Here is a 13,732-nt window from a genome sequence, read left to right as displayed (position 1 = left end):
TTCTTTGCTACATTGGTGGCAGCACCAGGATACTCACTGTCACTCATACATTTGTTAGAAGTGTTTCACTATTCGCATTGGGATTTTCATTACCACCACTGATGCCTAATAAACTGCCATTTTCATAATTACACGAAACTAACAAATATTGCAAGAATAGAGCCCCACGGTGGAGGTGTCATAACAGTAGTAGGCCTGATTACCCACAATAAGGAGACAGCCTACAGGGAGGAGGTGAGGGCCCTGGTGGAGTGGTGCCAAGAAAATAACCTCTCCCTCAACGTCAACAAAACAAAGGAGTTGATCGTGAACTTCAGGAGAAGCAGAGGGAGCACGCCCGCATCCACAGGACCGCAGTGGAGAAGGTGAAAAGCTTCAAGTTACTTGATGTACACATCACTGATAATCTGAAATGGTCCACCTACACAGACAATTTGGTGAAGAAGAAGCAACAGCATCTCTTCAACTTCAGGAGGCTGAAGAAATTTGGCTAGGCTCCTAGGACCCTCACAAACTTTTACAGAAGCACAATTGAAAGCATCCTGTCAGCTGTATCACTGCCTGGTATGGCAACTGCACCGCCTGCAACTGCAGGGTTCTCCACTGGGTGCTGCGGTCTGCCCAAAGCATCACCAGTGGCGCTGCCGATGGCACAGGAAGGCCAAAAAGATCATCAAGGACATCCAGCACCCGAGCCATGGCCTGTTCAACCGCTGTTGGATCCTGTGTTTTACATTATAGCCATTACCATATATATGATTGAATATTATCTGCTCTTGGCTTGTGTGTATGTATGTGTTATGCAACATAGCTGACTTGAAACATTGTTAAAATCTTCAGGGCCATGGGCCTTTCTCATGATGGAAAAATACAGAGTAGCATGGGGTTGCAGAACAAGCGGTCTTTTGTTAGATAACAGGAGCCAGGTGCGAGATAACGGTATGGAGCATGAGCGCATGGATGTTCTTCACAGCAACAGTTACATCTATCAACAGAAGCGCCAAGAGGCGGGGACTCGCCTGAGCGCCTGCAATAGGCTGAGCAAGTTTAAACCACGCCCAGTCTCTACTGTGATAGGCCAACAGACGGGTTGGAACTGTCTATCACAGTATAAAGAATACTGTTTACATACATCTTGTCAGTTCTCTGTTCTGCCCTGCGTGGTATTACAGTGAGCCCGTATATACGAAAGTTGCATTTGGCATTTATTACTTAGCTAATAAAAAATACATAGTATAAAATCGGTGACTCATTGTTATATTTATCCTGATACCAGATTTGAATTTTCGCAACTCTAACACCGCTATCATCCAGAAGGCGAGGTCATTACAGGTTCATCAAAGCTGGGACTGAGAGACTGAAAAACAGCTTCTATCCCAAGGCCATCAGACTGTTAAATAGCCATCAATAGCTGGCATCCAGCCAGTACCCTGCCCTGCACCTTAGAGGCTGCTGCCCTATGTACATAGAATCACATGTCACTTTAATAATGGAACACTGGTCACTTTAATATTTTTTACATACTGCTTTATTAATTTCATATGTATATACTGTATTCCAGCGGTTTAAGGCACTGCATCTCAGTGCTTGAGGCGTCACTACAGACGCCTGGTTCAAATCCAGCCTGTATCACAACCGGCTGTGATTGGGAGTCCCATAGGGCGGCGCACAATTGGCCCAGCGTCGTCCGGGTTTGGCCGTGATTATAAATAATAATTTGCTCTTAACTGACTTGCCTAGTTAAATAAAGGTTAAAGAAAAATAAATAAATAAATACATTCCAGTCAATGCCACTCCGACATTGCTCGTCGTTATATTTATATATTTCTTCATTCCATTATTTTACTTTGAGATGTGTGTATTGTTCGATACTACGGCACTGTTGGAGCTAGGAACACAAGCATTTCGCTACACCCGCAATAACATCTGCTAAATATATATATGTGACCAATACAATTTGATTTGAATACCCATAAAACCTAGTTGTCAAACAGAGAAATGGTTCCAATCGTTTTTCCACCATTAATCTTTCCCATATGGGATTTCAGAAACACATAAGGGCTGTGTTCGTGTAGGCTTACCCTGGCGTGACGTTTTGATAATCATGTAAATCTCGGACAAGGAGACATCAGTATATTCGGCTCTATTTACTCTCAGATTCGAAAATGCTAATTACCATCAAGGTGGACATCATGCAAAACTACAAATCCCTGCAAGCTCCTGCACATCATCGCTAGCTGACACCCTTGTTAACAGGTATTGTGTCAATTTAAAACTTGCACAAGACAGTTCACAGAATTGTCCATTTAAAGAAATTTAGCCAATTTATTCATTACTACATTTAGATAGTTAATCCAGAGATTTTTACCTTTGCCTCAATTCAGCAGTCTCGTCCAGATCATCATGGCATTTGTAGTTCTTTATAATAGCCTCATTAGCGTTTGCTTTTGGGGGGGTAAATACAGGCGAAAATATTGATAAGTCACCTTGTCCTAGAGAGATTCACACAGTTATCAAAACGTCACACCGGGGCAATCCTAAATGAAATACGGGCCTTGTTTTAAGGTGACATCAATGGTGGAAAAAAGATTGGAACCATTTCCCGCTTTGACCACTAGGGTTTATGGGTATTATGATTCCAACGGTGGTACTCTTGCCACGTTAAGAACAACTGGGAAAATACGTCAAATCCTGACATCGGTGATCGTCAGGTCGGAAAGTCGGAGCTCTAGAAAGAAGCCCGACTTCCCGAGTTGGATAACTGTTCTATCGATTTTTCCGAGTTGGAGCTCGTTTTTTCCGAGTTCCCTGTTGTTTTGAACGCACTGAAGTCGGACATTTCCGATTTCCCAGTTCTGAGTTCCCTGTTGTTTTGAACGCGGTATCTATTCCAATTTAAACGTGCCACCACATATGATTGGTTGATGTTCCTGACCACCTGCCTTACGTATAACATAGACCGTGCAGTCTATGTAGGCGGAAGTCTTCTTCTGACGACAATTGTTTTGGAAAAAAGGCTAGTGGAAGAATAATGGAGCCAAAGGCTGAGACTAGTCACAAGGTAAGCGCAATGTATTGAAATTGAAGTTTAGATTTCGTCTTCGTCTGATTGATTCGGTCTGTATTAAAGGGCTGCTAACTAAATAAACTCGGTTATCACCAATTGTAGCTTGAATATCACCTTCACAACAAAGTCGTGTGATATTTGGGGAAGCTGACGTAACTACAGTAACAGTTAGCTAGCTAGCTAACGTTATAACAACAAACAAGCTAGCTTCATAATTATTTCCAGATTAAATTGATATTTGCTGCTGTGAAATATTACTTGTTCAATAAATTAGTCACGAGAAATATCATCATAGCTGTGCTATTTTCCACGGCAGACTTCAATATGTAAAGCAATAAGCACTGCTGGTTCTCTAACAGCTACTATTAGTAGTTAGACCTGTTTACAGTGAAGAAAGGGTCCCGAGGCCGAGGATCCCATTCCATAAAGTTAGCATTGTAAACTTCCCTGTGAATGTGATTACGGTATCTAACTAACTAAACGTTTGAGCAGTTCGTTGGTGGAGGATGGCTTATGTAATATTTCACCTGAATTGATGTCACATCTGGCAAATTATTATTGATTATACATTTAGGGTAATATTCAGGATAGATATGATGGTATATTGTATTTGTATGGAAGCTAGCTAGATGTGTCCAATTGGGTTCAGTCAGTTTAAGTCCAGTAGGGTAATTCGATTCTGAGCTGCAGTAGACACAAATCAAGTGTTATTTGTCACATGCGCCGAATACAATTGGTGTAGACTTTACCGTGAAACGCTTGCTTACTAGCCCTTCCCAACAATGCCGAGTTTAAAAATAAAATGTTAACATAAGAGGAATAAAATGCACAGGAATGGAGCTATAGACAGGGAGTACCAGTACCAGACACTACCTGGGAGAAACCCCTGGCAGGCACACAGGTGGAATCACTGTGTGAGTGACTCATAGTGTTCATGTGACTCTATTTTGTAGGCTACAGTAAAGTCCGCTAACTCATCCTCTTTGGGATGTCATATGATTGTCATTCCCCACCCTATTCCCACTCGATCACACTTTCTGATTCATTGCACTGGAATCCATGACATGACATTTTTCCATTAGTTTTCACAGCAAATTATATTCTATTAATAGCATATGTTGTTTTGTCACACAGCTGGTGTTTGAGAAGGAGGGGGTTTACCTTCACACCAATGCCAAGAGGAGCAACCAGGACACCACAATCCCAGGATTCATCCGTATAGTGGAACGGGTAAGTTGGGCTTCTCCCATAGACACCATATTTACAGTGAGCTCCAAAAGGGGTGGGTATAATTTGTGGAACGTTGCAAAAGGAATCTGTCCAAAAACTAAGTAATTTCCAAGGAGGTTGGGACATGTGGTAAGTGGAAAAACATAATAAAATAGCCCACTCCCTACCCAGTATCTTTTTCTGCCACTATACAACTTTGTATGCGTTGTTTGTTGGCAACTTTGTTATTTGCAATGTTTTTGGGACCGATTCCTGGACAGTTACACATTTATTGTTGTTTTGGCTCTGTACTCCAGCACTTTGGATTTGAAATGATACATTGAATATGAGGTTAAGGTGCAGACTGTCAGCTTTAATTTTAGGGCATTTTCACCTGCTTAGGAGTTACAGCACTTTTTTTAGGGGACCAAAAGTATTGGGACAAATTCACTTATGTGTATTAAAGTAGTCAACATTTTAGTATTTGGTCCCATATTCTTAGCATGCAATCATTACATTCATTACAACCATACATACATTAAGCTTGTGAACCTACAAACTTATTGGATGCATTTGCTGTTTGTTTTGGTTGTGTTTCAGATTAGATTCAGATTTTGTGCCCAATAGAAATTAATGGTAAATAATGCATTTTGTCATTTTGGAGTCACTTTTAATTGTAAATAAGAACACCTCACATTATTGTGGATGCTACTATGATCACGGATAATCCTTAATGAGTTGTGAATAATGATGAGTGAGAAAGTTGGAGGCATAAATATCATATCCCCTCAAATGCTAACATCTCCTGTTACTTTAATGGTGAGAGGTTAGTATGTCTTGGGGGTATGATAACTTTCTAACTCATCATTGTATAATTTCAAGTCCAAAGTGCTGGAGTAGAAAGCCAAAACAACAACACCATTGTCACTGTCCCAATACTTTTGGAGCTCACTGTATATGAAAATATTGCCCCCCGAGTGGCACAGCGATCTAAGGCACTGCATCGTAGTGCTAGTGGCGTCACTGCAGACCTGGGTTCGATCCCAGGCTGTGTCGCAGCCAGCCGTGACCGGGAGACCCATGAGGCGGCGCACAATTGGCCCAGCATCTTCTGGGTTAGGGGAGGGTTTGGCTGGCTGGGATGTCCTTGTCCTATCGCGCTCTAGCTACTCCTTGTGATGGGCCGGGCACATGCGCGCTGCCATCGGTCGCCAGCTAGATGGTGTTTCCTCTGACACGTTGGTGAGGTTGGCTTCTGGGTTAAGTGAGCAGTGTGTCAAGAAGCAGTGCGGCTTGGCGGGGTCATGTTTCGGAGGACGCATGGCTCTCGACCTTCGCCTCTCCCGAGTCCGTACAGGAGTTACAGCGACGGGACAAGACTGTAACTACCACTTTGCACTATCATGCAAAAGGGGTAAAAATAAAAATGCTATTGGTTGATTGATTGAAAACCAATTCTGGTCATATTCAAAGTGTACTCAAAGTCTTTGTCATCAGTAACTTTGTTTTGCTTCCTTTAGTCAAACACAGCCTAACACTAAGATCTATAGGCCTATCACACATTATTCTGGACTAGACTAAGGTGTTTGTCTATGTTTACAGGGTGGGGAGCCAGCTTTGGAGTGGAGCGCACTAGAGGACGAGGGCCGCAATGCGGCTGCTGTATTCTACACTAAAAAGGTGAGCGCTTGTTTAATACACTAGTGACACACATCACTCTGTTTTCTGCATGTTCTTTATATACGGCCTGTCTTCCTGTTAGGATGGAGAAGGAGGGGTGGAGGACACCAACTTTGACCCTGGCTACGAGCCAGACTGGGCAGTCATCAGCACAGTGAAGAGAGACCAAGTCAGAGAGCACCCCCCCGTCAAAGAGACAAGTACGTAAACTTTTATAACTTGCCTTCTGCGTTTGTAGTTCTCATACTAGGCTATACTCACAAGTGTGTTTGCAGCAAGTGTATAGTGCTATTCTTGATGTTGATGTCTCCCCCCCTGTTCCCAGGCCAGTGGTCGTTCTCCCTGCCTCTGTCGGAGCTGTACTCTCTGCGACGGTCCCGTTTCTCCCTGGGCCGTAACTTCCTGGTTTTTACCAGCAGGGGTGGCCACCCCCTACCTCCTCTGCACTTCCACAGGGGGGGCACCAGGGAGCTGTTGAGGGCCATGCAGCGTTACATCATCCTGGCCCCGTGAGTAGCAGCAGACAGCCAGCTCTCTCTCTCTCCGATCAATGCCTCAGAGGAATTCAAGGCATTTCACTGGCATTTAACTGGACTCTGAACAGTAGAGTTTAGCAGCTGTTGTACCCAACCCCCTTACTACATATATTTTGAAGTGTCTTTTTCATACTTTATCTCTCTCCTTCTTGCTAACATTTTCTTTTATTCTGAGCTTCTATATCTTCTCTGTCGCTGTCTGTGTCTCTTACTATCTGCCTGACTGTGTTTTTCTGTTGTTTTTAGATCACCTGTAGATGGTCGTCTCTTCCTAGCGTATCCCCATGACTCTGGGGCTCTCTCTCAGTCCTTTGATGAGCTGCACCTCTTTGACGATGGAAGCTCCGACCTCGTCTCTGTAAGTCTTCTGTTTTGTGTGTGCTATTCTCTGAGAAGGTTTAATGTGTGTGTTTATAATTGTATTAATCTCTTTGTTTCCAGAGGTTTATCCAGGACCCTTATGCCACCACCTTTGGGGGATTCTCCAAGGTCACCAATTTCTTCAGAGGGGCTCTACGACCACCAGATTCCCCCTTCCACCCCCGTGGCCCTCAGGACCACCATGGGCCCCCCTCAGCTGACGACGAACCAGGCTTTGAGCTCATCACCTGTGTAAGTGGGGGGGGATGGGGTTGGAGATGTAAACTCATCACTAGCCCTGACATTTGTGGAGTAGATGGAGAAGAGGACCTCACTTTATAACATCCAGATGTTGGCTGTAACATACGGATGGCTATATCGTCCAGATGTTGGCTGTAACATACGGATGGCGATATCGTCCAGATGTTGGCTGTAACATACGGATGGCGATATCGTCCAGATGTTGGCGTTAACATACGGATGGCGATATCGTCCAGATGTTGGCTGTAACATACGGATGGCGATATCGTCCAGATGTTGGCGTTAACATACGGATGGCGATATCGTCCAGATGTTGGCGTTAACATACGGATGGCGATATCGTCCAGATGTTGGCGTTAACATACGGATGGCGATATCGTCCAGATGTTGGCGTTAACATACGGATGGCGATATTGTCCAGATGTTGGCGTTAACATACGGATGGCGATATCGTCCAGATGTTGGTGTTAACATACGGATGGCGATATTGTCCAGATGTTGGCTGTAACATACGGATGGCGATATCAGTGGTGAGAGTTTTCTTTTTGGTGGCACCAGGGGGTGGAGCTTGGCCCTAAACCAGATGTAACCAGGGGACAGCCTCTCGACAAATGGGAGGAGTTCCTGGATCCAGAGGGGCGTGTGAAGGACCCACAGCAAATCAAAGAGCTGGTCTTCAGGGGGGTAAGACCTTACAGTATAATTCCTCTCTTGTAAAAAAAACACCGGACACCATCTTCCATCCAAATGTGTTTTGCTGTACATTGTCTACACCATGTCATTCAAACCATCCCTCCTTTCCCTCTCCTAGGGTATCACACCCTCCCTGAGGAAGGACGTGTGGAAGTTTCTGCTGGGTTTCTATCCCTGGAATAGTACTGTGAAAGAGAGGGAGGACATTCTGAGGATGAAAACGTTAGTCTCTTATCTTCCTCGCTTGTTATGGCTCTCTTATCACAGACTGGGACTGTTGTCTAAACGGGAGTGAGTAAATTCATCTCCACAACCCCTCTGTGTTTCTCTGTCTTCAGAGATGAGTATTTCAGAATGAAGGTTCAGTGGAAGTCAGTCAGTGAAGAGCAGGAGATGAGGAACTCCCTCCTCAGAGGATACCGCAGCCTGATAGGTTGGTGTTGCTGTCTGTTAAACATGATCTCACGCCTCATTGGTTGACACACATTTTATGATTTGTTACTTATCTGTTCATGTTGTTTTGATTGGACAGAAAGGGACGTGAGTCGGACGGACAGACACAACACCTTCTTCTCTGGCAACGACAACCCAGGCCTGACTCTTCTCAATGACGTGCTGATGACATACTGCATGTTCAACTTTGATCTGGGTAAGCCACTTCCCTTGTCCTTACACTTGAAAGTTCAAAGCCATTGTATCACATTTCAACTGTATTTATTATCAATATCTCACACCTGACTCTCCTCTCTCCTTGTGGTTCCTGTTGTCTATCTCTTTCTCTCCCTGCAGGCTATGTCCAGGGGATGAGTGACCTCTTGGCTCCTCTCCTTTTTGTCACTCAGAACGAAGTGGAGTCCTTCTGGTGTCTGACAGGTTTTATGGAGATGGTGGTAAGCACCTTACTCTCTTGTTAAATACTCATATATTACCACATAAGAGTGTTAAAACATAGCATTATACATTTATACACTATTTTAACGTTCTCTCTCTCTCGGGCCCTCAGCACCAGAACTTTGAGGAGTCTCAGGAGGCCATGAAGCAACAGCTCCTTCAGCTCAGCCTGCTGATGAAGGCTCTGGACCCTGAGCTCCTTGACTACCTGGGTAAACAATGACTATCACTTAGTTACTGTGTTTCTCTCACACTTCACCATAACTCAAATGTGTTATTACTCAGTGAGGTAGACATTCATCATGCAGTCAATTCTCCAATCAGCCAATTGATTATATTTGACCTTAACACAAGGTGTGTTATGTAACTACCTGGATGCGTAATCGATTGACATAGTAAATTCTTCACATTGTTATGTTATTATGTTGTCTCTCTTTCAGACTCCCAGGACAGTGGCTCTCTGTGCTTCTGTTTCCGTTGGTTACTGATCTGGTTTAAGAGAGAGTTCTCCTTCGAGGACATCCTGTCCCTTTGGGAGGTGAGTGGGTGGATACTACTCATTAGAAACACTCGCATGTAGCCACACACTATATGGAAAAAACACCCTTCGTTTTACAATATATGTAAGTAAACACACAGTGAGCGCACTGTTCTGTGCTAGGTTCTTTGGACTCGTCTGCCCTGTGAAAACTTCCATCTGCTGATGGCTGCTTCCATTCTGGAATCACAGAGGGGGGAGTTCATCGGCTCTGACCACGACTTCAACACTATTCTGAAGGTTTGTTGGAAATGTGTTTGAAGTAATTTTTCTTAATGATGTTGTCTTTTTGTTTGTGTGTACAGTACTAAGGACTGTATGTGTCTCTATGTGCAGCACATCAATGAACTGACCATGAAGCTGGATCTGCAGACAGTCCTACGAGGAGCAGAAGCTAACTACCTACAGCTGGCCTGCTGCAAAGTAGGAAATATCTTAGAGGAGGATACATTCATTTGGACATGATATATTTAACATATTGTGTATTGTCATCTAACTGATCTAACCTCCTCTCCTCTCTCCATTCCTTCTATCTCTCAGGAGCTGCCGGTGAAGGTGCAGGAGGTCATTGGTCTGTACGTTCCCCCCAGCCCTGATGACGAGACGAGCCCAGAATCAGAGTCACATGAGACGCAGCAGCTTCTCAGCCAATCACAGGCAGCAGCTACAGAAACGAGCCAGTCAAGTAACAGCACTGCTGCTGCAGCAGCACGCCCTCGCCCTACCTACCCGTAACTCTGAAGGACAGGGTCATTGACATGAGGAGAGAAAGCCATTAACCGATATGAGGTGTTTCATATAGGAAGATATACGCTCAATGGCCAGTTATTTTTTTCATTTATTTTTAGGTACACCCATCTAGTACCGGGTCGGACACCCTTTTGCCTCCAGAACAGCTTGAATTCATCGGGACATGGACACGTTGCTCAATTGATATCAAGGGACCTAACATGTGTGAAGGAAAACATTTCCATGCCATTACTTTACCCTCCACCAGCATGTACCTTTGACACCAGGCAGGATGGGTCCATGGACTCACGCTGCTTACACCAAATCCTGACTCTGTCGTCAGCATGATGCAACAGGAATCGTGATTTGTCGGACCAGGCAATGTTTTTCCACTCCTCATTTGTCCAGTGTTGGTGATCGCGTGCCCACTGGAGCTGCTTTTTCTTGTTTTTAACTGATAGGAATGGAACCCGGTGTGCTCGTCTGCTGCAATAGCCCATCCATGAAAAGGACAGAGTTCATCGGTTCAAGATGGCGTTCTGCACACCGCTGTTGTATTGCGCCGTTATTTGCCTGTTAGCTTGCATGATTCTTGCCATTCTCCTTCGACCTCTCATCAACGAGCTGTTTTCGCCCACAGGACTGCTGCTGACTGGATGTTTTTTGTTTGTCACACCATTCTCGGTAAACTCTAGACACTGTCCTGCGCGAAAAGCCCAGGAGGGTGGTCGTTTCTGAGATACTGGAACCGGCGCGCCTGGCACCAACGATCATACTGCACTCAATGTCGCTTAGGGCACTTGTTTTGCCCATTCTAACATTCAATGGAACAGTAACTGAATGCCTGTCTGCCTGCTTTTATATAGCAGGCCATGACACTCGCTATCTATAGGAGCTAACCATTTTTGTGAATGGGGTGGTGTACCTAATAAACTGGCCATTTATTGTATGTTGGATGATATGGGGCATAGGAGAGAGAGTTTGATAATGTACTGATGAGGGTTGCAGACTGTTACCATCTCTGACAGACGGGGAATTAGAGTGAACGGTGAGAGGCTGTTTTTTCATGAATGTAACTATCCCAAAATATTGAATTGGTCTATATATGCAGTGCTTTGTCTTTATATAAATACCGCAATACATTTTTTTGTTTCCCATTTTGTCTGAATCCAAGTTATGTCCAGTCATTTATATTTATGTACCGGTCTTTTCTTCCAAATTCTTTGTGTGAAATGCTTCCATTTTAAAATAGTCTGTTAAATTGTTTTATCCCTGTCTTTCTATCTCAGAACATTTGTCCCTTTTTAATGGTGTATCATTGTGGTCTGCATTAGTTCCACCCTGTTGTTCCTTCTATCCATGCTCTCATCTCTATTGCTGTCCTTCTTACTCTAAGTAATTCTAAATATAATATGAAGAATAATCTTACTGACAGAGCATTACAAGTACTATAAAATGCCTGCCTTGTAGAGTGTTATACATGCAGTACTATAATGTTTAAGGTTTTTAACTACCGGTATTATGTCATAACAATATTTTCATTTACTTGAAATTGCTGAATCTTACCAAATAAAGGGTACAAAAACAATCAATTACTGGTGAAAGTGACTCTTTTTTTCTGATGTTGTTTACAAGTCGTATGTTCCCACCAGACAGTGTGACGCCCCCAATTCTGTTAACCCTCCACTACCCTCCCAAACTATTCATCCTAACACTCCCATGAATCTTAATGTGTGACTGGTCCATGCCCTCTCCCTCATCTCAGTTCCATATGAAGTTTTAGACATGGTAATGCTAGTACGTGTAAGAGAGAGATCGACATGCAAACAATGAAAGATTTACCGGAAACCTAAAATACAAGTATGTATTTGAAGTGGGGAAACTGTTGGGGTAACTGTTTGATTGTATTACTATTTATTGATTGCATTTTGTATTTTAATAATGGTATTTTATGTGTTCTGCAGCGCTCATTTGGAAAAGAGGCCTGGATCTTAATGACTTCCTGTTGAAATAAAGGTTCATTCAAATATTGTCTTGTCAGATGGTCTGTGAGTTTTGATACTCTTGTTGTTTACACTGTAGTTATTGTTGTAAACTAATAAAATTAAGTGTAAAACACAGCTCATTTGCCAGAAATGTGTCAAAAGCACTTAGTTGGTTGACTTAGTTCTGAGTGATAAAGTGTTTATCAGTTCTGTAGGATGGTTTATGCAGTGTGTTAACTGAGTGAGCAGACCCCCTTCCCCTCAGCAGGTGTCTGTGAGGTGAAAAGGGATCTCTGTCCTCCACTGTCCCGGGCAATGAGGTGGAAAATGAGGGGCGGAGAAACACACCCCCCTCTCAAGACCGACTGGGTCGTTCATGTCTCTCCGTCCCCCTCTCTCCCTCCTTCCCTCTCTGTCTCAGTTTGAATACAGCTGCAATGTATGAATTTAGCAGGGTACTTAAACAGGCGGGCGATCTGTCACTCTGTTTCTCTTCCCCACGCCCCTCTCTGCCCTCTCTCTCTTCTGACCTGACCTCTTCTGACTCCCACAGCCAAACTCACTCTGGCTCTCATTCAAACTCAATCTGTTTTCAGTGCTAATCCAATCCCTGTTTATGGATGTCTCTCTCAACAGCCATCATCCCCTCTAATTCTACAATGGTCCCAGTGTGTTGGGGTGATAATTTCTCTTGTTGTGATTGTGTTACCGCTTGGAGGGGTTTTTATCTGGAGTGTTTGAGACCTCAGAGGAGATAAAGTCTGTTTGTTTAAATCTCAAGTCCCAGATAAGTGTGCTCTTACTAAAGAAGAATGCCTTCTGCATTCTTCTTGGGGTTTTCCAGCAAATGTGCAGCCACACACACACAGATGACTAATGATTAAGGGTGATGGATGAATATTTCAGCAATGAAATCTCTTGACTTCGAAGAGATTCAACAAAAGGACTCAGAAATTATGCTATGACTTTCCACACTAAATGTTAGTGAGAAACACAAAAAACATTCCAGCTAAACATTTTCATAAAACAGATGTAAAGAAAAGAAGAAAACAACTGTATTACAACATATATATAACATATATCTATTTGAAGGTCTGATTATAGTGATTGATTTAAAGCGGCAATCAGCAGTTGAAACAATAAGTGACTCCCGCCCCTGTTTTGGTAAAAAGCTAAGGGATGGGGCTGTAGAAATGTAACAACTGTCAAATTCAAAGAAAGAGCTATGGATGCAAGGACTGACCATCCATGATATCAATATGATAGTTTTAACCATGTTTGTTTGCATTTACTTTGTTTACAACCATTTGGATAAAACAAGCTAATATTTTGGGTTCTGATGTGCAGATTTCCCCTTTAATCAAGTAAAAATACAACATAACCTTAATGTATGCTTTTGTCTTATGATATTTTAAGGCTGATTCAAGAGGTGTGTAATTGTTTCATTTTCAGTGCTTCCCAAATGTCTCTGTGAAACATAAGCCCTCGTGTGTCCCTTAAACCACCTGTAGTGACTCACTGTGTCAAATAGAATCTGAATTCACTACTTGTAAGTGTGACCCCATTGTGACCGTCAGGGGAGTCCCTGAGGAGCATGCGAGAGTGTGTCTGCTGTCCAGTGAATGTGTGAAGGGTGTGTGTGTGTGTCAGAGAGAGAGAGAGGACCCAGCAGAAGGCCAGGGGCTGGTGTCTGACACTGATTTGTAAAGGAGACAATACGGCTCATTGACCTGCCTGCTCTACTGTCTGTTGCTCATACCTCACCCTGTCCTCCCTAGTGGAT

At 43.4% G+C, this 13,732-nt stretch overlaps 1 protein-coding gene across 1 annotated transcript; it reads left to right on the top strand.

Moving 5' to 3' along the window:
* The first annotated feature begins 2,616 nt into the window (after nucleotides 1-2,616).
* On the top strand, nucleotides 2,617-11,556 carry LOC139421469 (TBC1 domain family member 17-like). The gene is made up of 17 exons (XM_071172404.1): nucleotides 2,617-3,061; nucleotides 4,202-4,297; nucleotides 5,879-5,956; nucleotides 6,039-6,156; nucleotides 6,282-6,465; nucleotides 6,739-6,850; nucleotides 6,934-7,104; nucleotides 7,672-7,797; nucleotides 7,925-8,028; nucleotides 8,145-8,239; nucleotides 8,339-8,455; nucleotides 8,596-8,696; nucleotides 8,810-8,909; nucleotides 9,138-9,235; nucleotides 9,359-9,475; nucleotides 9,572-9,658; nucleotides 9,776-11,556. The coding sequence occupies exons 1-17, from the start codon at nucleotides 3,032-3,034 to the stop codon at nucleotides 9,968-9,970; spliced, it is 1,929 nt and encodes a 642-aa protein (XP_071028505.1). The 5' UTR covers nucleotides 2,617-3,031; the 3' UTR covers nucleotides 9,971-11,556.
* The last annotated feature ends 2,176 nt before the right edge of the window (nucleotides 11,557-13,732 follow it).

The sequence above is a fragment of the Oncorhynchus clarkii genome, chromosome 12 (assembly GCF_045791955.1).
Source record: "Oncorhynchus clarkii lewisi isolate Uvic-CL-2024 chromosome 12, UVic_Ocla_1.0, whole genome shotgun sequence".
In the NCBI taxonomy this organism is placed as follows: Eukaryota; Metazoa; Chordata; class Actinopteri; order Salmoniformes; family Salmonidae; genus Oncorhynchus; species Oncorhynchus clarkii.
This window is presented reverse-complemented; position numbering and strand designations above follow the sequence as displayed.